The sequence below is a fragment of the Colias eurytheme genome, chromosome 16, assembly GCF_061535395.1.
Source record: "Colias eurytheme isolate Ceu_HAF_F1 chromosome 16, ilColEury1 Martin Lab GWU primary, whole genome shotgun sequence".
NCBI lineage: Eukaryota > Metazoa > Arthropoda > Insecta > Lepidoptera > Pieridae > Colias > Colias eurytheme.
The window spans coordinates 3,754,936-3,782,767 of NC_142995.1; the positions used below are offsets into that span (position 1 = coordinate 3,754,936).

General features: G+C 35.2%; 1 protein-coding gene across 6 annotated transcripts in view; it reads left to right on the forward strand.

Annotated features, from left to right (window-relative positions):
* Positions 1-27,832, forward strand: part of Dab (DAB adaptor protein) — a 40,324-nt gene that overhangs the window by 4,119 nt on the left and 8,373 nt on the right. Inside the window, exons 2-15 of one of the 6 annotated variants that reach the window (XM_090110718.1) lie at positions 969-1,062; positions 3,619-3,833; positions 6,576-6,719; positions 15,121-15,273; positions 16,464-16,640; positions 17,617-17,778; positions 19,316-19,975; positions 20,551-20,745; positions 22,566-22,720; positions 23,119-23,212; positions 23,353-24,262; positions 25,416-25,535; positions 26,103-26,193; positions 26,824-27,120. In XM_090110718.1, the coding sequence (XP_089966844.1) occupies positions 993-1,062; positions 3,619-3,833; positions 6,576-6,719; positions 15,121-15,273; positions 16,464-16,640; positions 17,617-17,778; positions 19,316-19,975; positions 20,551-20,745; positions 22,566-22,720; positions 23,119-23,212; positions 23,353-24,262; positions 25,416-25,535; positions 26,103-26,193; positions 26,824-27,120 (3,443 nt within the window). In that variant the 5' untranslated portion in view covers positions 969-992. Of the gene's footprint in view, positions 1-968; positions 1,063-1,301; positions 1,410-3,597; positions 3,834-6,575; positions 6,720-15,120; positions 15,274-16,463; positions 16,641-17,616; positions 17,779-19,315; positions 19,976-20,550; positions 20,746-22,565; positions 22,721-23,118; positions 23,213-23,352; positions 24,263-25,415; positions 25,536-26,102; positions 26,194-26,823; positions 27,121-27,832 lie in introns of all 6 variants that reach the window. The other 5 variants (XM_090110723.1, XM_090110719.1, XM_090110720.1 and 2 more) reach the window with 5 other exon arrangements.

The following is a 27,832-nucleotide window of genomic DNA, read 5'->3' on the forward strand; positions in this document are numbered from 1 at the left end:
ACTTGTAGATAATTTTATAGCCTTTCAACTTTTCCTTGAAAGTTTTTCTCTAACATGTACCGTTTTTGAGATTTAAGCGAAAAATGAAAAAATGGACCCATTTCCCCCCTCCCCCCACTCCGGGGCTCCTCCTAGTGGCCCGGGGTTTTAGTATGTTTATTACCTAGGGACTCTTGACATGTTTCCGAAGAAACATCTTACGTTACTAACTCACGCACTCTAGAACTTTTTATTCAATGGACTAACAGTCAAGTTTTACATTTTCAAAGTGAGAACATAATTATTTAGTAAAGGTATTAAAATAACAATTAAAAATAAAATAAATATATTTAGGATAATAAAAATAAATATTTTTTTTGAAACAGATTATTAAACTATTAATGATTTTTTATCACATACTTACAATTAACTTTTTTTATATTATTGATAAGATGTTAATATTCATCTAGTAAAATTTTATAACACTAAACAAAATAACATCCTTCTCTTATAACTTTCATCCACCTCATCCATTAATTTCGCAATCCATGAAGTGATAACAAAATGGAACAGTTGAGTTCCATTGAGAGGCATGGAAATTGTACAGAGTCGAGATCGGGGTTGAATATTGATCAAGGGCTGAGTTGCGCGTGTGTGCGCGCACCCCTCACACCGACAGGGCGGTGCGCGCCAATGTGCGTGCCATCCGCCCGTGTGCGGACATACCGACGAAACGATCTCTCCATTATTACAAATGCTCTATTTATCGTCTAATATAGAATCAATTCCGTTCGACGCGTTCTAAATATAGTAAAAACGTAATCAGCATCTCCACTTCGTGTCCACATCTCACACCGGCCGCGATGGCACCGCAAAAATCAATAAACCTCCGCCGCTCGCGTATTGCAACCGAGCGACTCGAGCCAATGTGACTCGAATGCATACGCCGCGACCGTGCATAGTGAACGCCTAGTGTATTTGCATTTCAGTGATACCGAAAGGTCGAGATCCCGATGTTTAATCACAAGTTACCGACTGACTTTCCAATGCAAACCCTCCGTAAGAAAACCAGCCCTTGCAAATGTGAGTTTTTGCTGTGTAGCTCGAGAGGCTTTCATCACGGTACCTTTCATACGACGATTGCGGTGTTTAGATAGAGCTAAGTGTAACACATTAACGCATCCCCGGCTTTGTGATTTGTATATTTTGCGTATTTTTTATATTTGCATGGTTCGGCTGTGACATTCACCTTACTAATTATGTCAAGTCACCCGTGCTATGCTAGTCCCATATCATAATTAGTGAACCCTGGTTTTGAACAGAGGGTGGGCCCCGGAGGTGGAGTGGTGCGACGGGGAAGTAACTAACTTTAGTCAGTTTGTACGGAATAATGCAGGTGTGTCATTTCCAGCACCTCCTGCGGCAGTTCGGTGAGTATCGCGCTCATATTGCACCTCACGCTTGTTACAACTAATTCATCCTCCCCTTCACTACTTTATTCTCCCCTATGTCTAATTATAACTGAGCGCTTAATAGAGCAAAACGATTTCATCTGCTGTTTTTTTCTTATTTTTCTATTCTCTCACGAACGCTGGTTCCTATGTATAAAACTTTATATCGCATACGTAACAAATACCGAAACACTGTTGCAATGTATTGTATAGCACACGCTTTCGTTAGATGTGTGAAAATATAATTACATATATCTTTATCAGATGTCTAGCCTTGACAGTGAAGCTTTGTAAACATTTCTGCGATTTATTATGTTTTATTTAATGCATGATTTGTTTATAACTTCGAAGATGCGTAATGTAATGTCCTTCCGCGGTCAGTCACACTAGGCTTAACACAAAGAGATAAGAGTTAACATCAGTCAGGAATGGATACGTAAGAGACAATGATTTTTGTTTGATTAACATCGCAGCGAACAATTGATTGCTTATATAATGCGCTGAAACTTCAGTAGTTGCCTTGGAATTAATACGTGGCCAATTTTACGATTAATTATGCAATATAGGTATCAAATGGCGAATTTAAATATGGTTTGTTAAGATTTATTAAAGAGTATAACGATTAAAACCGTTAAATTTAAAATTACTATAAAGAAAATATGACTTTTTAATCTGTGATATAAATGTCATAAAATTTTTATTTCAAGTTATTTAAAACAAAACATGATTTGATGGTTTATAACCATTGTTTTTCTTGTTAAAGAAATTGGACACAAATTCGGTCCCTTTGATCCTTGGTACAATGACCAATAAAATTTAATTCATTGTATTATTTACGATTGCTAATGGCTTCACTATATTTATTATATAAGTGTCAAAATTAATTGCAGAGTTAAAGAAAGAAAGTTAGTTTAAAATAAAATGAACATAAAACGTAAGCTCTACATAGTACTTATTAATTATCTTCACTAATAGGGTTTCCCTTCATGTTATCTTCTTATACATATTAATTTGTGAGGGTTATTATAATGTTATGAAGATATCTTGAAAATATGATTGACTTACCAAACTAACAAAAAATAGTAAGTAGAGTGAAGCTGGTGATTTTCAAATTTCAAAATATTCATCTATAAAAAAGAGAAAAGATTTACCAGGCAAATGAGAACGTCTATATTTCTTGTTTTTGTTAAAATAATTTACGAATAAAATTAAATTAATACGTAAGTACTTAATCAATTTGTTAAATTTCTTAAAATTACAAACTTTTGTCCTTATATCGGTAACAATGCTTAGGTATGTACTAGGATATGAGAAATTATAAACAGCTTCGCTAACTAAGAGCGAGGCTCAGATTCTGAATTTAAAAAGAGGAAATTCAATTTAACCGCGAGTGATACACCGTAAACAGGGACCGAAATAGGACAACGCTCACTTTTATTTTGTTCTCGAACATTTACGGTATCATTTGCGGCCAGTGTTCTCGATAAAAAAATAAATGACTCTCAAAAAAGTTGACAAACAGTTTAATAAAGGTAAATAAACGTGAAATTTTAGACACTGAATGGTAAAGTTAGAGAATAAATCTAGGTTAATAGCTTTATGTGTATACTAATCTTGTTAATAAAAAAATTGATTATATTTTACATAGCTACCCTAGCATATATCTCAATAACTAAAACTTAACCAATTATTATTGTCCTACTTTACTATTATGCTCTCACGTTTTGAATGGATTGTTTCTTAGTTCCATTAATAATGGTAGTTTTGTCTAGACAGCTTACAAATAAATAATTAAAATTGTAAATTGTCTCCATTTTCAAATAACATCACATAACTTTATTACGCTACTGGTGCCAAGTTTCGAGATACGGCACTGGTCTCAGTTATAAAATTCATTGTTTTATTGTAATCTTTTGGGTAGATAAATTGGTAAATGTAAAAAGTCGACTGGTGTATTTAAATTAACTCGTTTTAAATTTTATACCAAAAAAATATTTCTTCACTTTTTAATTCAATGCTCTAAGATTTAAATATTCAATGAATTAGGTAATCTAGTTAGATTGTCAGCTGTTGACAGTGTTACATTTTCGTTACATTTATTTTTCCTATAATTAATAGTACATCGTAATGTTTGAGTCTGAGAACATACTTATAATATAACCTATAGTTTTTTATGCTCCTCTCGCAGACAAGAACGAGCCGGGTCGATTTCTCGGGGAAGGGGTGTCTTTTCGCGCCAAATTAATAGGCGTTCTTGAAGTGCCGGAGGCGCGCGGTGACAGGATGTGTCAGGAGGCATTGGCAGATCTCAAGATGGCGATTCGCGCGGCGGGCGAGCACAAGCAGAGGATACAAGTGCACGTCGCCATTGATGGATTGAGATTACGGGACGACAAGACTGGCGTAAGTTGTCACCTGTAACATAATTAGGCTATGGGACAACCGCATCACAGGTTTGGTAACAGGAACTGTATAGCATGGTCGTGGAGTCACAATCATTTTGTCAGAATCAACATTATTTTCAGCTTCGCCATGGAATGTGCTATCTCTGATGAGTACAATTTCAACTTTGAATAAAAATAATGCCTCAAGAAATATTCAAATACCCCGAGTATTTTAATATTTCCCATAGAACCCTGCTAACTTCCCAACAGTAAAGTCAATAGTAGCGGTAAAGTAAGTGTTCTCGAATGAAGCCCCGCAAAATATGTTTTAAATATTTGTCATCCACCAAATTGCTGTTGCTCATTTCCTCGTTACCCTATTTCGTTGTAATAAAAAGGGCTAATATAAACAAACCATCCCATAACGATTGAAATTGAAAAGAAAATTGAGGCTAATGGTGAGTACACAGCTAATCTATCACAAACAAAGTCGAATGCACTTACGGCCAGCAATACATCATCGACCTTTATCAATAATTGATTCACCAATAGCCATAACTAGCGCAAAGTCCATGTAATCTCGCCCTAACACTGTAACAACGAGCTGAATAAATCATAAGTTGGTAAATGAGGTTTAAATATAACATTGAGTTGCTTTATAAATATGTAAGCTCGTGCATACGCAAATACGTTGAACCGAAATATCCTTTGGCGCATTTACCTTCAAGATATGCTTATCAGATCTTTGAAATATTTTATGAGGGCAACATTGTTGTCGTAATGAATAATCTAGAATGTTAAATGTTTTTTCATGATTAGTAGGTTATGTATATGTTTTTAGGGAAAATTAATTATACCTTACGTGGATATAGCTTCGCCAGAACTAAAATATTGACGGCATAAATTCTTTGCAGTTGACTTTTGATCCATTGTTTGGACATGCAGAAAAATTTTCAACGTTTATTTAATATCCGTGCGCTCGATATTTTGAAAAAAAAAATTGTAACACGCAAATTAGAAAAAGAATTTGAATGCATAGTTACCTTAATTATAAAGAGCTATTAAGGCTTAAAAGCTCTTCACTTAATGAAATAATAAACGGACAATAAAATAAAATACATTACAAAATAAAACTATTTATAAATTACCCAAACAACATAAACATGAACAACTAAATTAGTTATTTGCTCTGCAAAATTATCTAAGTTTAGATACGATCCTGACATAATACACTAGAGTAGATAATTTTTGAAACAAAAAAAAATCGCAGTCGGATGAAACCCATTAGAAAAGGAGGGGAATATGATAAAAATGTAAGGAAAAATAAATTACGGTCAATCCGAGTTCGGGAAGCGGGAGGGGGGAGCTTTTAAGAGAAAAAAATGGTTTCTCTCGATTTCCGACAAAACTACAAGTCCTATAGAAAAAAGTTCAATGGCAAAGTTGTAGGTAATTAAAAGTTCTACAACTTTTGTATCCACAATGTTTTCACATAACCTAAAAATTTAGGTGAAAAATTCAAAAAACCAATTTTTTGGTCTTTTACTTCTATCTACTTCAAAATTTATTTTTTTTCTACGAAATTTGGTGGAAACTTACTTTATTATGTCCCAAATACACTGTAATTTATCTGATTGAAAATATTTATTTTTTCGCCTTATTTTGAATTAATACCAAAAAAACAACCTAATTTTCAATCGAAAAGTCACCCGTCAAAATATCAGCTTTTTTCAAAAACTTGGGGTGCCTTTTAATCATTGAAATCTCTACTTTCATATGGTGTAAAAAAAATAAACACCACCATAGTAAATGTTCTCAGGAAATGCATACAAACAGTCTGAAAATTAGCTTTTACTAAATCAGGCACACTTCTCGAACTACCTGAAATGTTTTATCGACATCATTTTGCTTTTGAATATGCTGTAAAATATTAAACTTAGAACAGATAATTATTTTTCTTTTGAAATATTACCGAAAAGCCGATACAAGAGAAGATATAGAGTTCAAGAAGTGTGCCTGATTTAGTAAAAGCTCATTATCACACTGTTTGTATGCATTTCCTGAGAACATTTACTATAGTGGTGTTTATTTTTTTTTACACCATATGAAAGTAGAGATTTCAATGAATAAAAGGCACCCCAAGTTTTTGAAAAAAGCTGATATTTTGACGGGTGACTTTTCGATTGAAAATTAGGTTGTTTTTTTGGTATTAATTCAAAATAAGGCGAAAAAATAAATATTTTCAATCAAATAAATTACAGTGTATTTGGGACATAATAAAGTAAGTTTCCACCAAATTTCGTAGAAAAAAAATAAATTTTGAAGTAGATAGAAATAAAAGACCAAAAACAAGGTTTTTTGAATTTTTCACCTAAATTTTTAGGTTATGTGAAAAAATTGTGAATACAAAAGTTGTAGAACTTTTAATTACCTACAACTTTGCCATTGAACTTTTTTCTATAGGACTTGTAGTTTTGTCGGAAATCGAGAGAAACCATTTTTTTCTCTTAAAAGCTCCCCCCTCCCGCTTCCCGAACTCGGATTGACCGTAATTTATTTTTCCTTACATTTTTATCATATTTCCCTCCTTTTCTAATGGGTTTCATCCGACTGCGATTTTTTTTATCTTTTCATTATTTTCAAAGGCTTCTACCCCAGTCTATAATAATAGAAGCTCCAGAAGCTGTGGAACCGTTTTATTCACAGAGCATTCTCGGATAAAGTTAAATCAATTTCAAATAAGTAATGGTATTTCTTCCAGGATTCCCTTTACCATCACCCCGTTCACAAGATCTCGTTCATCGCACAAGACATGACGGATTCGCGCGCTTTCGGCTACATATTCGGCTCTCCGGACACGGGGCATCGATTCTTCGGAATAAAGACTGATAAAGCTGCTAGTCAGGTAAATATATACTTACTTCCCGCCAGCGGATTCGCCCGCCCGCGTAGTCAAAGAAAAACCAGCATAGTTCCCGTTCCCCTTGGATTTCCGGGATAAAACCTATCCTATGTGTTAATTTAAGTTACCCTCTATACAGGATGTCCCGCTATCGGTATACTAAGCGCGAAAGGACTTGTAGTTTTGCATACACTGATCACGTAAAAAATAGGTACCTACATAAACAAAAAAATTACGCCAAAAAAATTTTGCCAAATTTTTCCTTAAAATTCATGTTTACTTTTCTAGCTTCGCGCAGCAGACATATACTTAACGCTTCGCTAATGAGAGCATTTTGTCTATGAAAACATAATCTAATGATCCTGCTCACGTGCTGGTGGCAAAGTTGGGCGGGTTGCTTGTTAGGGGTGTACACAAAGAGTTTTAATAATTCATCTATTTGAAAAAAAATGCATCTGGAATTTTATAAGTATTTTTTACGTACTTAGTGTATATAAAACTATAACCTGCATTGAGCTCAGAATACCGATGGTGGGACACCCTGTATATGTGCTAAATTTCATTGTAATAGGTTCAGTAGTATTTGCGTGAAAAAGTAGTTTATTATCGCCTTAAATATAGCTTAGACGATTGCATTCTACAGGACCATACAATATTGAATATAATATGATATTATACATTATACAATACTAGCTTTCCGCCCGCGGCTTCGCCCGCGTTTTCAAAGAAAAACCCGCATAGTACCCGTTCCCGTAGGATTTCCGGGATAAAACCTATCCTATGTGTTAATCCAAGTTACTCTCTATATGTGTGCAAAATTTCATTCAAATCCATTTAGTAGTTTTTACGTGAAAGAGTAACAAACATCCATGCATCCATACTTACAAACTATCGCCTTTATAATAGTAGTAGGATACATATCTAATGTAGGTATTGCGGTTTTGACTAAATTAAGTGCTAAATTGCTATATCCATACATAGTTTAATACTATCTACTATTATCTATACATATAATAAAATCGTAGGAAAGTCAAAACTGTACATTGAATATTTTTTTAAAAGAATACATATTCCATGATCTATAATCGATATAGAAGCCAAAAATATAGTTTTTAGAATTTTTGTCTGTTTGTCTGTTTGTCTGTTTGTCTGTTTGTCTGTATGTTTGTCCGAGCTAATCTCGAAAAGTACTGCATAGATTGACTTCAAATTTTGCATGAATATTACTAACAGGTCGAGTGAGGTTTTTTTAAACATATTATCATGCTATCACCTCCCGGGGAGGAGCTGTGAACCTTTACTTTTCTTACGTATTCCGTGTACTACGACAGCGTACAATCTAAAGACTCATGTTTAAATGTTGTTTTTGAGTAAGCCATGCTATTATCTAGCTTTACACTATAAAAACTACGTCATTTACGTAATTTGGGCAGAGAAACTGTTTAATGAATCTTAGTACTATAAAGACAAATTTGATTCAGCGCCATCTATGAGATTTCGTAAAAATCAAATCAATTTACATGTTAACACTACTGAACACAATGTTAAAAATTAATAATTTAAATATAATTATGTTAGTTATTTATTTAACTCTTTAACCCATAATAAATCTTCCCTTCCCTATAAGGTGCGCTTATAATTCGTGTGAATATACTACATTTTTAAAAGTGAGGGTAGATGTATATTATTTTAAGTCAAACTAGACACCATTACAGTTAATCTAATATTGATTGTGTTCATTGGTTACATTTTTAAAAATCTTCGTGTTTTAATAATTCGATCACGAGGCGGGACTCTAATACAAAAAGGTTAGTTCGTTGATAATTATTATTCCTTCATCATTTACATGTTGTTAGTAAAAAATAATATACTTTGACTGTTAATACTTTTGTTCAGTATTTATCTATATGATTATTGCTTGGTAATTAATATATTTTCATGTCGTATACCTAATTATAAACATAAGTGTGATGTGAAACTAGCTGGATTTATTTTTACACACTCACAGTCTTATATTTTGTGTTAATGTTAAAATAAATATTTCCTTTTTTCTGATGGTGTTGCCATCGAATTAAACCGCGCTGTCGTTTCGTTCACAAAAAGTCATGTTATTAGGACCGAATATGTAGCCGCCTCAACTTACGGAAACGAGAGTAACCTGCGTTGTCTGTTAGTTATTGTATAGTCGAATTTAACGTTACATGGAAATTGGAATCTAAATATATGTATACCTACTTATATTAAATCTGTAGAGGTCAATTCTGCACATGAAATATATTTCCTAAATAACTATTATCTATATCTACATATAATAAAATCGTAGGAAAGTCAAAACTGTACATTGAATATTTTTTTAAAAGAATACATAATTCATGATCTATAATCGATATAGAAGCCAAAAACATAGTTTTTAGAATTTTTGTCTGTTTGTCGGTTTGTCTGTTTGTCTGTTTGTCTGTATGTTTGACCGGGCTAATCTCGAAAAGTACTGCATAGATTGACTTCAAATTTTGCATGAATATTACTAACAGGTCGGGTCAGGCTATAGGCTACATATTATCACGCTATCACCTGCGGGGGAGGAGCTGTGAACCTTTATTCTTCTTACGTATTCTCTGTACTACGATAGCGTACAATCTAAAGACTCATGTTTAAATGTTGTTTCTGAGTAAGCCATGCTATTGTCTACCTTTACACTATAAAAACTACGTCATTTAAGTAATTTTGGCAGAGAAACAGTATAATGAATCTTAGTAGTCTATAGACAAATTTAAAACAGCGCCATCTATGAGATTTCATTAAAATCAAATCAATTTACATAATATTAACGCTTCTTGGAAATTCATAATTTAAATATTATGATGTTGGTGAGGTTGTTTTTTTAAAGTTAAATAAATAATTCATATCTTCCCAGAGTCCATTTCAGGTGCGCTTATATTTCATGTGAATATATGTACTAAATTTTTATAAGTGAGGGTAGATGTTTATTATTTGATGTCAAACAAGACACCATTACAGTTAATATAGGTAATAGTAGATAACAGTGATTGTGTTCATTCGTTACATTGTTATAAATCTTCAGCTTTTTTTTTAATTTTCGCCTTCTTGCGTTCCCACAAAAGATAAGTTGTTACTTTTGTATTTATTCTTTATAATTATAATTATATAGTTAGACTCATGTTTTATTAGTTAAAGTTAAGTATGACAAAATAAGAAAATGATGAAATTTTATTTTTATGTAGGTATAACTTTTACAAGACTATAAAGAAGGTCACTTTAGTTCTTGATAAAACTTTATTTGTTAGTAGCTTTTTAATAAAATAAGGTACGGTTATCTTTTGATTTTTTTTATTAACAGATTCAATGTTAATAAAAATTGGCGATTTGCGTGAGGATGTAGTGGAAATTAGTAACCTTGCGCGTGGTCAATCATCAATCATCAATACATATAATAAAATTCTAGAAAAGTGATGTCTGTACAATGAAAATATGTAAAAAAAATTAGCAGGGGTTAAATTATTAAATCGATCCCAAACCCAAAACTGTAGTTAAAGCATATTTTCCGACGCTGGTTCTTAGATAAATTGTATCAAAATCGGTTCATCCATTTATTATACCTTTATAGGGGTAAAAGTGGGAATGTGGGAAAAAATATTAGTTATATTTTTATCCAATTCGGTTTATCCATTACAGCTTCTATTAGATTACAGCGGTAAAAGTGGGAATGAACAATAATGGAATGTTGTCAAATAATATACTCAAGCGGTAGATATATCAAAATATGAAAGAGCAACGTGTGAATTACAATTAATAATGTTTTATCGAAATCGGTTCATCCGTTTATTACATATAGGGCACTTTAGGGGTGACAGTGGTTAGATAAATAAACCAAATGGAGCATCAAACGACAGGATATGACGTGTACTTAAAGGTACAATTAGATAATATGGTTTACATCAAAATCGGTTATCCCATTTACTAGGGGTGGAAAGGGAATGGGTTGAAAGTCTATTAAAGAAGAGGGGGATATGGGAGCGAGAGGATAGCCACACACTGGAAATTTTGAACTCTACTCAAATCCACATAGGCCTGGCCCTTGGCAATTTTTTTTCCTAAAGATACCACTTCTTTTGTCACTGTGGTCCATTACAATTTGTGCACGGTTGATGATGATGTCAAGGAGCAACAAACTTATAGATATCAATATGATATAGGAATGTAAAATAGAGGTAGGTCTCGCTTACTTGAAAATAAGAAACCGAAGTTTAAAATTTAAAAATTAAAAAAAAAAACCAACGCAACGAATGTAAAGGAATAAATAATAATTTTACAAACTTCCCGAGGATCTTTAAAATTAAGTACCATTATAAAAAAAATATAATATATGATATGATAATGATGGTATGGCAGCTCCGACGACTTTGTTTTTTTATTTTTATAAATATTTAAAATGGTATTTATTAATTTTTATTGCACGGTCTAAACGGTTTAGTTACTACAGGCGTGCCGCGTGAGACAGGAAAGATCTGCAGGCCGAGACGGCAGAGATTAGAATAAACGCTATGGAATAGAAACTGCTATCGCTAATTATTATTGACATAAGCTCATCACATTTTAGTAATGGTTCGGTCACACTACCAAAATTACGACGACGACAACGACCAAAATTCTCATCCAGACCAAATTTGTTCAAAATAAAATATTAAAATTTCCCGTCATACTGGTACTCGGAAGAAAAAAATTTCGAGGTCAATTAATAAAAAATAGATTTTTTTCGATTTTCTAGGAGCTACCGTTTCTACGAAAAATCTATTTATTCATTCATTCAAAAAAAAAAATTCCAAGCACCAGAACGACAGGAAATTTTAATATTTTATTCTAATTGTGTTTAGCACTATTTTGTTAAATTGCGACTGGATGAAAATTTTGTTTGTGGTCGTCGTCGTCGTTGGTAGGGTGAACAAATCCTTAGCAAAACATCATACGCTTATGTCAATTATTAGTATCGATAGCGGATTCTATTCCTTTGCGTTTTGACGTTTGTCTCGGCGCTCAGTTGCTTCACGATTTATTAACAAAAACATCCATACAAGGAAGGAAGAAAAATAAATTTGCTCCCTTCCCCTCTGGTGCCTAAAAATAAATTTTACGTAGAAAATTAATTAGGTATTTATTTTTTTATTTTTTAGCTCAGTTTAGTAATAAATTTTACTAATAGTTCTTTGTATTATTTATGGTAGTACGTGTTTTTCCTTTAAATTCAATAAAAAAGAAGGGTTGCACTCCGGGAGTGCCGGCAGAAGTGAATACTTGATTATTAACGTTGAGCATGTTTGATATTTTGGAATGGTATTCGTCTTACGCTTTTTCGATCAGGTCACGTGTCCTGACGCGAGTTTAAGATTTTATACCCATTACAGAAAAAGTGCTCAATTCCGCTAAAGAAGTTTTCACTTCAAAAATTAAGTAGTAACTACTATACAGTCACTATTCCACGCGGACGAAGTCGCGGGCACAGCTAGTAATTAATATTCCACTACGCATTAGCATATTTGCGTGTTTTAATTAATTTTCTTATCACCTTTCATACTATACTATGAGTATTTTGAATAGATATTATTTATTAACTCTTAGTACATAGTTTTAGATAATTAGATATGAGATCATGTTTAGGTGATCACAAATAGCAAATAGATAGTTTCAAGATTTTTAATTAAAAACATTTTAAACAAAGTCAATTTTAGATAATTTTCACGGTTTTATTATACTGTCATCTATATGTTCGTATGTAACTGACTCCTCTAGTCTCGTTTTTCACCTGCTTTTAAAAGGTTAAACCTTTCTACACTTATCAAGGATCGGTGGCAATACATAAATACATAATTTAATGAGTTGATCTTAAGGTGTTTTTTTACTGTAATTATTTTCTAAATGTACATCATTGAGTAATGTAATTTAATTACCGGACAAGGGAAACCTTTTATGATCGTAGGGCGAACTACAGCGAAATAACCCCTAAAATATAGTCGTCCCTTCGTTTGATTAGGGTTTTAATGTATATATGTATTATCGTCGATCAGGGGAGTGATTATAAGGTATCTGTTGCAATCAGAAACACACGAAATATTGTAGATAACGTCGAAAGAAATATCTGGGGCCGTATTATGACCTCTTATTTCCAGATAGTTTACGCCGTGAATTGAACTGACTGGCAAATTCATATTATGTACGCAATAACCAGCAAGGTTAATTATGGAAGAATATGAATTTGCCAGTCAGTTCAATTCACGGTGTAAGTGTAAACTGTCTGTAAAATATAAGAGGTCATAATGCCCCAGTCCGTTTGTGACAACACATTTTATGTATCTATTATTATTGTTTATTATGGCAAGAATATAACTCTGGGATTACTAATTCTGAATTTAACGAGTAGTCATAAGGCTATATTTTTCACTAGGTCAACTATACATAGTCACAGACAGATAGTTGGAAGCGACTTTGTTTTATACTTGTGATTTTTGTTCTAGAAATAGTAACTAGGTATTTATATTTATAAATATTTTATTGCACTTAAATGAAAAAAAATACAAACACTTAACTATACACTAAGTACTATATATATTGAGAGAACTGTCATTAATTTAATGGTACAATTAAGGTTCCAGTACATGATCTGTAACACATTTTAAAAGCACATAATGCAGATGGATGATCACATCGTTTGTTTACGAAAAGGAAGCATTCAATTGAGAATACTTTGCCAATTAAAACCGACCGTTTCGAATATCTAACTCATTATCTTATAAATAAATCTTGCTATAAATATATTCGTGTTACAGTCCTGAGTAACCGTTTTAATTGTTTGAATTAATGAACATTTAACCAAAAATTTTAATTGCAAAATACTTCTATATCTATACTAATATTATAAAGAGGAAAAGTTTGTAAGTATGTATGTATGTATGTATGGTTTTCACGCAAAAACTACTGGACCGATTTCAAAAATTCTTTCACCATTAGAAAGCTGCATCTTTACTGAGCAACATAGGCTATATTGCATTTTCAAAAAAATTAGAGATCCTTACAAAAAATGCAATAATGTAACCCAAGGTGTAAAAAAATCCTCAATAAAACTTCTGTCATCGCGTGCGCTGCGGAATCTATTGAAGATAGAACAAAAAAATGTTCTACGGTATTATAGAATGGATCAATATCTACAAGAAAGTCCGCGATACCATATGTCCATCTTCAGTAGTTATGTTACTACAACAACTTTTTTACGTTTTCAAAGTAAATAGAATTGCCGACAGTAATCAAACCATGTTATCGATACACATATATTAATCCTTATCCCATTAAATGATATTTTATTATAGACTGTTTCAATACCAGCAAAATACTTTTTAAATGAAAAGAATTGGATATTCCATTCAAAAGATATAACGAATTTTTAAAAGTGTTAATCTACAGAAAATAGTAGGTATACTGTTCGAGCAGGCCGTAGTGCGGGGGTCACGGAGGAATTATACCAATATGCGTCTTGACGGAACACAGTGGGGTTTTGGTCGGTAGGAATCCGACATAACCCACGGCCCCTCCCCCGGAGGCCGTGGGTATCTATAAAAGATTTCCCCACTAAAAAAAAAAAAGGCCGTAGTGCGGGACGGGGTAAAGGTGATTTTCATGTGATTAAAAATTAAACCTATAGTCCGACCTATAGTAGACTTTTCACTGTAACGATATCGCTGTCTATGCGGGTGAAACCGCAGGGCATTGCTAGTTCCGAATAAAATAGTATAGGTAAGGGAGCCTGGAAGAAATCGCTGAAAAGTTTAAACTTTACGTCCAATGTATATTCTATTCTATATATTTTATTGTTAATCTCTCACGCGTCCTACTATAACATACTGATTTAGTTACGAGCAAATAATGTACGTAGGACGCGTGAAGCTTTAAATGGTGTTGTACATTAAATAGTTTAATACCTAGATAATAAATATGTAAATATAAAATAGGAGCATGAAATAGAAACCTAAATTCGTATGATATCTAAGACATAAACTCGATTTAGTAAAAATACACATGTCAATAGTTGATGTTAATATCTGATGGATATAGGCGACGCATAAGGGCCCCCTTATGCGTCGCCTATATCCATCCATCCAATACGTTGAGCTGTAAAAAAAAAACATCACATATTTTATGGACGCCCCCTAATTGAAACTACACATTTCAATTATTTCTAGACCAAAATACTTATTATAAAACGATTCGTGTCACTTCACAAACGGCAACTAATTTACTAATAAGTGCTACTTCATAATTATGTGATGATATTTTGTTATTTGTTATAAGAAGTCGGTTCTAATTACATTATTTGTAATCCACACTTCTCTACTTTCAGGTAGTTATAGCAATGAGGGACCTATTCCAAGTAGTTTTCGAATTGAAGAAGAAAGAGATAGAAATGGCGAAGCAACAGTTGGAAGGCAAGACTGTGGCGAGCAGCCTTGTGCGGCATCCGACCGCAAGCGCCGCTGAAACTAAATCTAATAAGGTATAATTCTAATACATATCATTTTTAGTTTTATAGCATTTTGAAGTGAAGCTTCTTTAGGCGCGTTAAGAGTAAAATTTCAAGGTCGCGACATGGCAATACCGTCATGACAGTCATGGAGTAAGGAGTCGATTTTGGTATCTTAATCTTGACAAAGAAGTTTCACTTCTGACGAGTGTGCTCGGCATACGTTTTTTTATTTATTTTTAGTTTGGTAGCATTTTTAAATGCTTTGAGTAGATAATAATATATTTAAACTGGAAATACCACGCTTATAACCCTAATGTAAAAGATATAGATTAGTTCACGAGATTGAAAAAAATATTGTGTATACTGATTTAGGATAACTTCTAAATTTTATGCAATATTACGTAATTAGAAATGCAAAGTACAAACTGTCTCCAGATAAAAAAATACAGTTTTTATCTAAAACAGTTTTTGCAGCAATACCTTGAATAGGAACACACTGCAGATATATTGACAAAGAAGTATTAGATTTTAATATTATTACTCCTTGTTATAATATTCATGTACAAATCGATAAAATAATACCTAATAACGTCTTTCTCATTTACAACTAAGAATCTTCACGCGTGGTTTCCTTTAAAAATATCTATTGTACTATGAACAATGGTGTTTACGCATACCCAATACTAACAAACAAATATTTGTTTTACGTCAAACGCGCAAAGTATGTACATTTGTATGGAACGAAGTCACTAAGTCAGTATGTATAATGTACGATAGAAGTGTGTTGATGCGTTTTGTGAAGCGCTTCCCGAGTGTCAGTGCGAGCTATGTGCGTATGTGTGATGGCCACACTGGGGATTTTAATGTAAGTAAAGTTAGTTTAAAGTACTATAACTGAATGGTATTTTAAAAAGAGGGAAGCTCGAGGATTAGGGAAGCTTTGTATTTGCATTCAGAGCACATTCATCTTTATAAACAAAATTATCGAGCAGAAAAAAAATTGAAAAAAATGGATTGTGGATTTTTTTTTTCAATAATTGTCATAAGGTGTTGTTAGAGGTCTCCCCTTTCCACTATGTATCATAAATTGCATTCGATAAATGGGCTATCTAACACCGAAATAATTTTTCAAATTGGACCAGTAGTTTCTGAGATTAGCGCGTCCAAACAAACAAACAAACTCTTTAGCTTATTAGTATAGATAAATTAATATATTTCAGAGTGTAACAGCGGGTGAAAGTGTGACAGTGAAACAATCGGAGGGCGCGGAGGGAGGTGTAGCGGAACTAGTGGATTTGGAACAAGAGTTGTGTTCCTTGAGGAGAGGGCTCACACAAGTTGAGGGACTCACTCCCTCCAATGATCCCTTCGGTGACTCCTTTACAGCTCCCCCGCAGGTAAGATAAGATAAGATAAGATAGCCTTTTATTCAGATCAAACTTAAGTCCAGTACATATACATACAACGAAAATGAAACAATTGCAAAAACTAACAAACTACATATTCACTATTTTAATTATTTTAATATTTGGTGTTTCTTTATTATCTGAAGATCTGTTTACCATTGATCGGCAAAGGCCTCCTCCAACCCCAATCTTCTCACTTCGCTCAGGCCAACAATGTCCCATTTGATTCGTTCTAGCGCGTACATTAATTCTGTGAGATTTTCATCATTTTTTCAAAGTGCATTGAGGGCTGCAATATATATATTTTTGTATCGAAATGTGGTTCTAAGTTTGTGAGATTTATTGTTGGAGGGTGTTGGTCTCTTTCCTCCACGAGGACCAGTCGGATTGGTCCCCCGCAGGTAATTTTCTTAAAATTTATCCTTTATAGGATTTTCTTTGATGAATTATATTTTGTAGTGAATTTGTGTCTATTTGTTGAACATGAAGTTAGTTAAGATTGAATTTCGGCCGTTTTGGATTTTATTGAGTTTTAGTATTTGAAGTTACAAAGTTTACTTCAAAAATATGGTATATTTTTTAAAGCTACCTAGGAAATGTTTGATACCATTAAATAGTACTAAACTGATTTTAAATAAAATTCGCTCACACTGACTATAACATTAACGATTTACGGAAATATATAATACTAGCTTTCCGCCCGCGGCTTTGCCCGCGTTTTCAAAGAAAAACCCGTTCCCGTAGGATTTCCGGGATAAAACCTATCCTATGTCCTTTCTCGGGTATCAAAATATCTCTATACCAAATTTCATGCATATTGGTTCAGAAGTTAAGGCGTGATTGAGTAACAGACAGACAGACAGAGTTACTTTTGGATTTATAATATTAGTATGGATTTTCATAGCCAGGAATACAATCACATTTTAAATTGTTTATTTTGTATTTTTTTTTTTTATTATTATTACAGAAGGGACTCCTCCCCCCACCGCCGGGCGCGGGGCGGGGACGGAGCACCCCGGGGCGAAGCTCCGCAAGCCCCAGCAAGCCCCCGCTGCCTTTCGACTTGTCTTCTGTCGCAGCGGATTTCGAACCAAAACCAGCTTTGGTCGATAACCCCACTGAACAACCGGTAAGCCATATAACATTACTTTATGAATAGAAATAAATATAAATTTGTGTATGAAATTGCATTTTACAATTGACGTATAAGCTTAAACATTTATGAACTTTTATGTTTGTAATGTAACGCATTGTCGTTACAGTTGTATTATTATGTGACACTTTTATACAGTGTGGAAATTTTCGATGGGCCCTGGAGGGAAAGTACTTGAAATAATAGAGATAGCAAATTTTGCTGAGAGGAAACATTCCTTTAATTTTAAAAAGAAATAGATTTTCAAAAATTCACTTGCTTCGACCGGGCATCGAACTAACTAAAAATAAAAAAAAATTCTTGTTTTTTTTTTCAAATGGACACAAATAATATTAAAGATAATTAATTTCTTTTAAAAATATTTGCTCTTATAAATAATAGAATGGAAATTTATTTTCTTCTGAAAATATTGGTAAGTAATAATTACAAGTAAATCAAAAATAAAAAAGGCAAAATAGTAATCGAATCTGCGGTCTTGCACCGCATAAATGTTTAACGTCCTACTTCTTTCAAATTTCAATCAAAAGAAGAAACGTCTAAGTAAGAAAATATGTGCATTAAATTAATATTATTAATTAATGACCAATTAAACTTTTTCTTATCTGTAATTCACATATTTAATAAAACATCTTGGGGTATTAATTACTTTGACTCATAAGAAAATTATAATTTATATGATAGACGAACAACTTTTCGTAGACGTTGATCAAGGCTCATGTGTACTCAATAATGAAGATTTAAAGTTTTACGGATAATATGTTGTAGAAAATAGACCTATTCGTGTCGATTTGAAGAATAAAATAGAAAATTTTATTTTTTCACATTTTAGTTTGTTCGATTCCTGATCGAAGCAAGTGAATTTACGAAAATCTTTGAATGCAGTTTTTTTTTTTAAATAAAGGAAAGCAAAATTTGCTATCTCCAGTATATTTTCTAATACTTTCCCTCCAGGGCCCATCGAACATTTCCACACTGTATAGTGAACATGTTTGTGGTTAAATTGCTGTTTTCGTTAAAATATTAAATAATTAACTTCTTTGTTATTTGTAATAGGAGAGATTAAATTAAGCAAACTATAATTTGCTTTATGTGTTAATAATAATTGTCGTATGCAAACTTGCATGTACTCTGTGATGTTCGAAACCCTGTAAGGAAAAGGAATGTAGCGACTATATTATATTCGTATGTCTTTACACCTGCACACCTTAGCACCGTTTTTATCGTTTGCTCTTCAAGATACTACGCTTGTTTTTATTTATTTGGCTGCCCTCGCTATGCAACACATACAGGTTGTCTCGAAAGTGTCAAACGTTCACACAAAATATGGTGTGAAGCAACGGTTTCGATTAAGTACTATCACGCCGTATACGAAGCCCGTCTATCGGACCGTGTTTCGTTTCTCACAGAGCAACCTGTATAGGTACTCGCATGATTCGATACGCTTAAAGTCTCCGAATGCGCCACGTGGCGTGGTACTAATACAAGCGCAATAGAACCGTGATGGGTGTTGCAGGTGATCTCGCAGGCCGCCGCCGACCCGACCGCGTACGACGTATTCACCGAACTAGACCCGCTCGGCACCGGCCGGAGTAAACCTTACGTTGACAAAAAACTCTTCTTTCAGGAGCTCAAAAATCCACCAAAGAAAGTACTGAAAGACCTCGTCCCGCCGACGCAGTCGCTCCTAACCGACATAATGCCGGTGGCGGGCGGGCGGGACGCGTGCGCACGGGACGCGTACGGACGGGAAGCGTACGGGCGGGAAGCGTACGTGCGGGACGCGTACGGGCGGGACGCGTACGGGCCGGCCACGAGCCTCACCTCGCTGTCGCGCCACTCGGGCGGCACGGTGGCCGTGGCCCGGACCGACCGGACCGATCCGACCGCCGGGTACGCGGGGGGGTTTTTCGCGTCCGATCCGTTCGCCGAGACCGATCCGTTCGATAACGCGGACCCGTTCTCGGACACGTTCAAGGACGATCCGTTCACGAGTATGCAGGAGTTCCCCAAGACGAGTTTTTTGCGGGCGGACGATTTCAAGAGTAAACCGAGCAGGGATACGCAGGATAAGCCGGAGGTCGGGCCGGAGAGCGGCAAGAGTGTGTTCAACGGGCCGCTGCAGGTCAGCTTGCCGCCGGAGCCCGTGCCCAAGTCGCCCCGGCTGCAGAGACAGGTAGGGAAACATTCAAATAACGAATTTGTCTTGGCACTCCATTCTCATTGACCAGTGTACACATTCGTACTCAGTTATTAGTATATCTATAAAACATTGTGTTAGACGTATAAATATATTTTTTTTAAATATTTATTTATTTCATATACATATATTATTAAATAAATATGTTTATATAAGTAATTAAATGTTGTTTCAAAACACTAAAGTGTTCAGAAAAAAAATATAAAGCCTTCTAGTGTCCTTCAACCGATCAACAAAACGCAAAAATGATGCTTGGCGTGACGTGGATAACGCTCTGTACTATTATCATTTTACATTTATAACTTTTTATTTACAAATCAAAGTAGATTTATTATTTTTATTGTGTTATGTACAACAACAAGGTTGCCTGGAAGAAATCGCTTCAATGCGATAAGGCCGCCAATTTGTACGGTGAAGATTCATTTTGTATATTATTGTATTTTATATCTGTGCATTGTACAATAAGGTGTTTTTTTTTATTTACAATAAATCGTCGCAAATAAATAATAACATTTTCTAAAAAGCTACCCCACCACACGATCTGTTCGCAGATGACGGACACGTCCACTATCCGGCAACGCCCGCAGCCGAGCTCCAAGCTAGTGGACAACGCGTCCCCCCCTCCCCCCCTGCCCCCCAAGAAGGTCACGGACCTGGGCCTGCCCCCCCCACGGCCCCCCCACGAACCGGACGACGGGGATACGGGACCACCACTGCCGAAACCGGTTAGGAAGAAAGAGCCAGTTGTGAGTAATAATAATAATAAATTATAATAAAATACTTTATTGACATAATAGGCATGACGAAAGATTTTGAAATCCTCTTCCATAATGTGTGTATACGTTTACTATACAAGAAAAACCCTATATTTCGGTAATATACTTAAATTTAACGAAGATAAAAGCCATTTTCCAAAAAATATTTATTAACTGTGCCAAAACAGCTCGCAGGTGTCATGGCGTAGGCGTGACGTCACATTTTGGTAAATACGTAATTATTTGTACGCATTGCGAAGAAAATTAAAAAAATATTTATTTAATATGTGTTATAGAAACGAATTTCAAAGTTTATAAGTGGTGTGCAGTATTGCAGTGTGAATCCACATAAAAATAATGCTCAAAAATGTGTTAGTAATTATTTTAAGCGAGAAAATAATAAGAAATGATTAACCCCGAACCATGTATTCGTGAATTCGCAATTATATTTCTGTTCTGAGTCGATAAATCATACGTGAAACAATAGAAAATAAATAAAAATGCGTATTCTCAACATATTCATAACAACAAAAAACATCTGATTTGAGTTGTTTACTTAAGCGTGACGTCACGCGTGTTTTAGTCAAAATGGCCAACTGCAGTATTTCAATGTTTTATTTTATTGATAATCTCATTAATCTTAATGTTTTTAAGATTTCTAAGTCACTTTATGTAATTTATCTATTATACATTTTCCCTTAAAAACACTAATACGACCATTTATGGATACTGTCGTCATGCCTATTACACAGGTCACAATAATGAATCCTTCGGCTCCCGAACTAGTTTAAAACTGTGTCTCAGGAGCCAGAGGCTTCTCCCAATATTGATCATAATATTATGTCTATAAACTAAACTAAACTAAAAGCTCTAAAATAAATAATAGTAATATGTGTTTGTTTCAAGAATTTAATTTGTAAAAATTTTTGCACACCATTTAAAATGGCAGTAAATTTGTGACTAAACATTGATTTTTAATTACCATATACGAGCAAACATATTTGATTTGATTTGAATCTTTTGGTACGTCGCGAAATACAGAACTAATACCACCTTCTTGTAAAATATCTTCCAAGTGTCAAAAAATTGTTGTAGCATAGCTATACTAGTATACATGTAATATTTGCACCGACAATGTTTGTAAAATGAGGAATTTTTTTCCAAAATACCCAAGTAATAATAGATTTTTTGTCTACCTACAACAAGTGATTACTTGAAATTTATTCCTTAAATTAATAATCAACTTCTCGAATTACTGATTACTATATTACATTACCTAATAATTGATATTTTATTAAAAATCACATAATATTTCGCGTATAACATTGATATATTAACGAAAAACAATAAAAATTAAATAATGGGTTAGTTTAGCGCCATCTAGTAATGTTCATCACATACCTCTTCTTCTGTGCCACGTGGTTGCTGTGTTTTTAAATCTGTGCAATAGATGGCGTAGTTATTAAAATTTATTTGACATCGATTTTTTTCAGTTTATTTTAAGATTACACAACAATGATTTGAGTTGAGAAGAATTAGATATTTTATTCACAAGTTTATTTTATAATTCATATTCCTTTGTCAAACGAATTTGCAAATTCAATTTTGAGGAATAACTTAATCAAAGTACTACTATTGCAGATGTTAGTATCAAACAGGTTTCACAGCATTTGTTTATCTGTCAGTTAAAATGAAAATAATGTAAGACCAAATGTACGTCAAAAAGTATAAAATGAATCAGCAAGAAGTGATAATTCTCTTATCGCACAGTGAAAAATTATTTCGTTTGAATTTTTTTTCATTTATTCCAGGCCGACCGCAGTATGAAGCCTCGAATGTCGTCCATAACAACAAGCAGCGAGGACGAATACTTAGCGCCTGCACCACCGCCCCTACCAGCTGCTAAGCGATTCGATATCACGCTTAGCCAATTACTAACGCTCACTATGGACGAGCTGGCTGCCAGGTGAGCGTTGGCCCTAATGTGGGGAAAATACGCAGGTTGAGCAGTTAGGTGAGCGGTGACCCTAATACGGGGAGAAATACTACTCCAATTGCGTAGTGAACGGACTTGAATTAATGTCCTATGGGCCACCTATTTGGGGCACATGGAGTTTGGTTAAGTGAACTGTGACCTTTTTAAAAGGATTGTTTCTTTACAGCTACTATTTTAGTGCAATTCAAAAACTGATGATACCTAAAATTTGAAGTTGTGTATTATATATTATAAGGCTTAAATTGACCAAATTTCACTACAATTCTAAGTCTTTTCAATAAAATTAAAAACTAAAAAAGCACTTTCCTAATTTTTAAGCATGGCGTTCAAATAAAAACTTAAACTAAATTTGATATTCTTGTTTTTAGGTTACGAGTCCCGGCTGCTACTTTATCGTCCATGACGCTGCCTCAACTCACCGAGTACCTGAGATCGTATTTAGCTGCTGATGTCGAACGATCGGTAATGTGTACCTTATTAACTGAATAATTAGGTAGATATTTACATTTTTGTGAATTTAAAAGAAAATTTCAATTAAGTAAATTAAAAGAAATGTTCTAGCTAATATCAGAAATCTAAAAGATTTTATGTAATATTTTCAGCATATACACGTTGAACCACCTCTTCAAAAAGAAAAAGAAAAAGAAAAACCGCCCGCGATCCTTCCAACTACGAGTATACCAGAAAAACCGAGCTCACTTCCATCACTCGCCACAGAATTTAAAACGCAATTCGAAGATAATTTCGCACCGAGTGACACCGCCGAAACATTTGTTGCTAACTTCGACGATTTCGATAAGAAAGCGAACCCCAGCTACGACAGATATGCGGCGTTCAGAGAAATACAAGAACAAGAATTAAAAGCAAAGTCCATTTTGGACCCGATAGATACCGGCCCGAAGGAAGACGATCAAGAATTGACTCATATACAAGAATTATTAAAGACTGAAGAGAAGAAGGAAGACAGAGAAATGGACAAGAGCCCCTTAAAATCTTTAGACGAGTTGACGCTGGATTCGTTCAATATGTTCCGGAATTCAGTTAGTCCGAAACCGGTGGAAGCCAAAATAGAAGATATAAAGACGGTTATGAAGAATTTGCAGATAGAAAAAATTAGGCGAAGCGTGTCACCGCGTGACAACGGAACTGATAAACAAGACGAGACGGACAAATACGCGGCATTACGTGAAATTAAAATTACTGAGCCTCAGGATGAATTCGAATCCTTACCACCGGAAGTACCTAAGGAGAGAAAGAAGTCAGACGAGAAATCCGATGGTTTTGACAATTCGGATTTCTTCGATTGCATAGATAATAGTTCCTTGTCGTTCACACACGTGGAGGATGCGTTTAGAAAGAGCCCTGCGGTGAAAGAGAGAGAGGAAGATAAGAAAATTGAGGTGAAGAAAGAGACGCCTATAGAAGTGATGCCAGTTAGTTTGCAGCCGCCGGAAAGGTTATCTGCCGGGTCTATCAGTGATGTGGCTAGCGGTTCATCACCGGATACTAAAGGTTAATTGATATTAATAAGTTATTGTAATTTAACTTTGAAAAAGAGCTTTACTTAATATGGTCTTCCTAATACTATATTGCATTGAATACAGAATCCATATAATTTTCATTGGAAAAAAAGTTATGGTACTTGCACAAAAACTACACTTAAACTTAATGTTTCACGGAAATATCAACGCACAGACAAAACTATTTAGTAGTATTGTAAATTTTGCAAGTTATAGTAAATCGTTAAAAATACGTTTGAATGGTCCTTAACGGGAAATTTCGGTAACATCAATTACATTCACGCGCATTTAATACCTAAATAAGTTTCACACCATCATTAGTGACACTCGTAGCATAGAGCAAAACTGTATAGTTTTGTTAGGATTTATTTTATCAAAAATCGCGGTGTAGTTTATTTACAATCCATTGCTCGCTTCCCTATACATACTCATACAAGTGGTACAGAACTTAGCGAGTGTGGTGTGCACAGAGCGGGCGTGCTATCATTAGCTATCCATCACAATCCATACAGAGCTATACTGTGCGTTAGGAATTTTTATCAAATACGTGACATTATTCCTTCATTTGCAATCCATTGCTCGTGCACCATATACGCTCATACAAGTGGCGAGTAGTGTACTGCGCAGAACGCGTTGCGGGCGTCATTAACTGTGTATTGGAATTACTATCCGTAATAGTTAGGAACTTTTCAAAATCTCGGTGTAGTTTATTTACAATCCATTGCTCGTTTCCGTTACCCGTATACGCTCATACAATTGGTACCATAAACAGTAACATAGCGTGTACTGTGCTGTGTGAGCAGAGCGGTGCGCGTGCTTGCCATATCAATAGCTATCCATTACATTGTTCGTCGTTCGTTAGGATTTTGTGTAGTTTATTTGCAATCCATTGCTCGTCCCCCGTACACGCGTGTATATTGGGTACGAACATAGCGAGTAGTGTAGCGTGCGGTGTGCGCAGAGCGGTGCGCGGGCGGGCTATATCAATAGTTATCCATTACAATCCGTACAGAGCTATATTGTGCGTTCGGAATTTATATCAAATACGCGACATTATTACTTGATTTACAATCCATTGCTCGTCCCCCGTACACGCGTGTACATTGGGTACGAACATAGCGAGTAGTGTAGCGTGCGTTGCGCAGAGCGGTGTGCGGGCGCGGCGGGCGGGCTGCGGCGGCTCGCGTGGACCGAGGGCTGGTCCAGCGACTCGCGCGACTCCGAGCCGCGCGAGCGGCGCCGCCGCGCGCACACAGCCCACACCGGTATGTGCGCACACACACACACACACATACGAACACTTACACACACTCGCATATAGAGACACGCACACTTATTCGCTCGTACGACACACATACACACGCAAAAACACGCGGGCACAAACGCACACATAAACACACGTACACACACACACATACACAAGACGAACACGTACGCACAAGCATACGCACATGTGCACACACGTATATACCCGTACACACACACCCGACCACACATACGCATAAACATGAGCGCACGCACACACACACACACACACGTGTACAGAACTAACACGCGGGCGCAAACGCACATAATATATAGACACAAACGCATACACACAGGCAAATATACACAAGCAAGTACACACGCATAAATATGCAATTAGGACATAACAGCATTGTGTATTTCGTGATTTATTTTTAAAATCATGTGTGTGTTAAAGAGTATTTAAACTACTTTTTTTCTCATTTTTTCGACGTTTTTTCTCATTTTTACAGCTCCAGAATACAAAATAATTTTAATAGTTAATCCTATAACCGATTATTTGCTACCTACTAATTTTGTGATTTTAGTGCAAACATCATCATCGTCTCGAGACGCGTCGCCATGGGAGGAGGAACGGACTGTACCAAGGCATACAATACGACGTGATAGGGAGTCTCGGTGGGTTGCTTATTTTTTTATAGTTTAGTTTGTTTTTTAAATTTTACACTAATCTTATATATAAAATTCTCGTGTCACAATGTTAGTCTGCATACTCCTCCGAAACGGGTGGACCGATTCTCATGAAATTTTCTGTGCATATCGGGTAAGTCTGAGAATCGGCCAACATCTATTTTTCATATGTACCACGGGCGAAGCCGGGGCGGACCGCTAGTTAGTGTATAATAATTACCGGTCGCGTCTGTGAAAAAAATTGCGCAGTATGGTTATAGTCATTTTTGCGGAATAATAGGTACACATAAATAATTTTGACAAATGGTATATTACTTTAATAAGAATGTCGCAAACTTTTTTAATATACAGATCTCTTCCATTTGTTTAACAATAAAATTAATCATTTTGGTCATAACTAATTGGTGTATTTGGACAGAAAATAGAATATACTCGGTTTCACCCGCATTGCTTCGCTCCTGTTGGTCCTAGCATGATGATATATAGCCTATAGCCTTCCTCGTTAAATTTTTCAGATCAAAGCAGTAGTTCCTGCTATTAGCGCGTTCAAACAAACAAACTCTTTAGCTTTATAATATTAGCATAGATATGTGTATTATATCCAATATTTCTCTACAGTCACAACTCATCCGGCTCACGAGAATGCCTCGACTCGGGCAGCGGGAGAGAGAAAGAGAAAGTGAGAGAGAAACGCGACAGAGAGAGTAGAGACCGGCGCGACTCGGGCGGTGGGAGGGGCCGGCGTGACGTCAGCAGGGAGAGACGAGAGCGGAGGAGCCGCGAGAGGGACGAGTGGGAGCGGGACAGGACGTACAGGGAGAGGGAGTACAGGGACTCGAGGGGGAGGGAGAGGTCCAAGGATTACAGGGAGATCGATAGGCACAGGAAGGCGCGGCTCTCGTATGATGATGAAGAGTAAGTAAAATATATACATAGTAAATAAAAACTGAATAACTGGTTTAAACTCATGAAATTGTTGTATTGTCACCGATCCTTAAGGTGGATGTTCCGCCCGTCCCTCCATACATTTTTGATGACGTCTAAACACTTAACACAGACACTATTTCTTTAAAACTAATCATTTTATCACTTCTCTACAATGAAATGTGTCCGCGTTCGACCTTTTTAATCAATAACTTACATTATTTACTTAGAAAAACAACAGTGAAATACCGGCAAAATTTGACACTTCTACAGTAGTGTGCGTGACTTTTGCCAAGCGAAACACGACATAAAGCACGACATCTAGCGCATAGACTATATACTTATTACAGATCTAGCGCGTCAATGTCTAAACGAAAGGCGATGTTTAGACATTGACGCGCTAGATGTCGTGCATTCGCGTTCGTTATCTTATACATAATGAGCATAATTCTAATAAATCAAAGTTCTGTGTAAAAATTGAGTAATTTCATTTCCAATCGTTCAAAGAAAATAACAATAAAATAAAATAAAACTAATGACCTTAGAAACTATGTTTTTTTTTGTAAACAATTTATTACTCATTATTGTTCGTCCGTCGTAGGTATGTAAAGTGTAAACTGTATTGTACACTGAAGGTAAATGGTACTGTAGGTACTTTAGTTCGGCGTCGTCGTCGGCTTGATATAAAATTACATTCTTGATT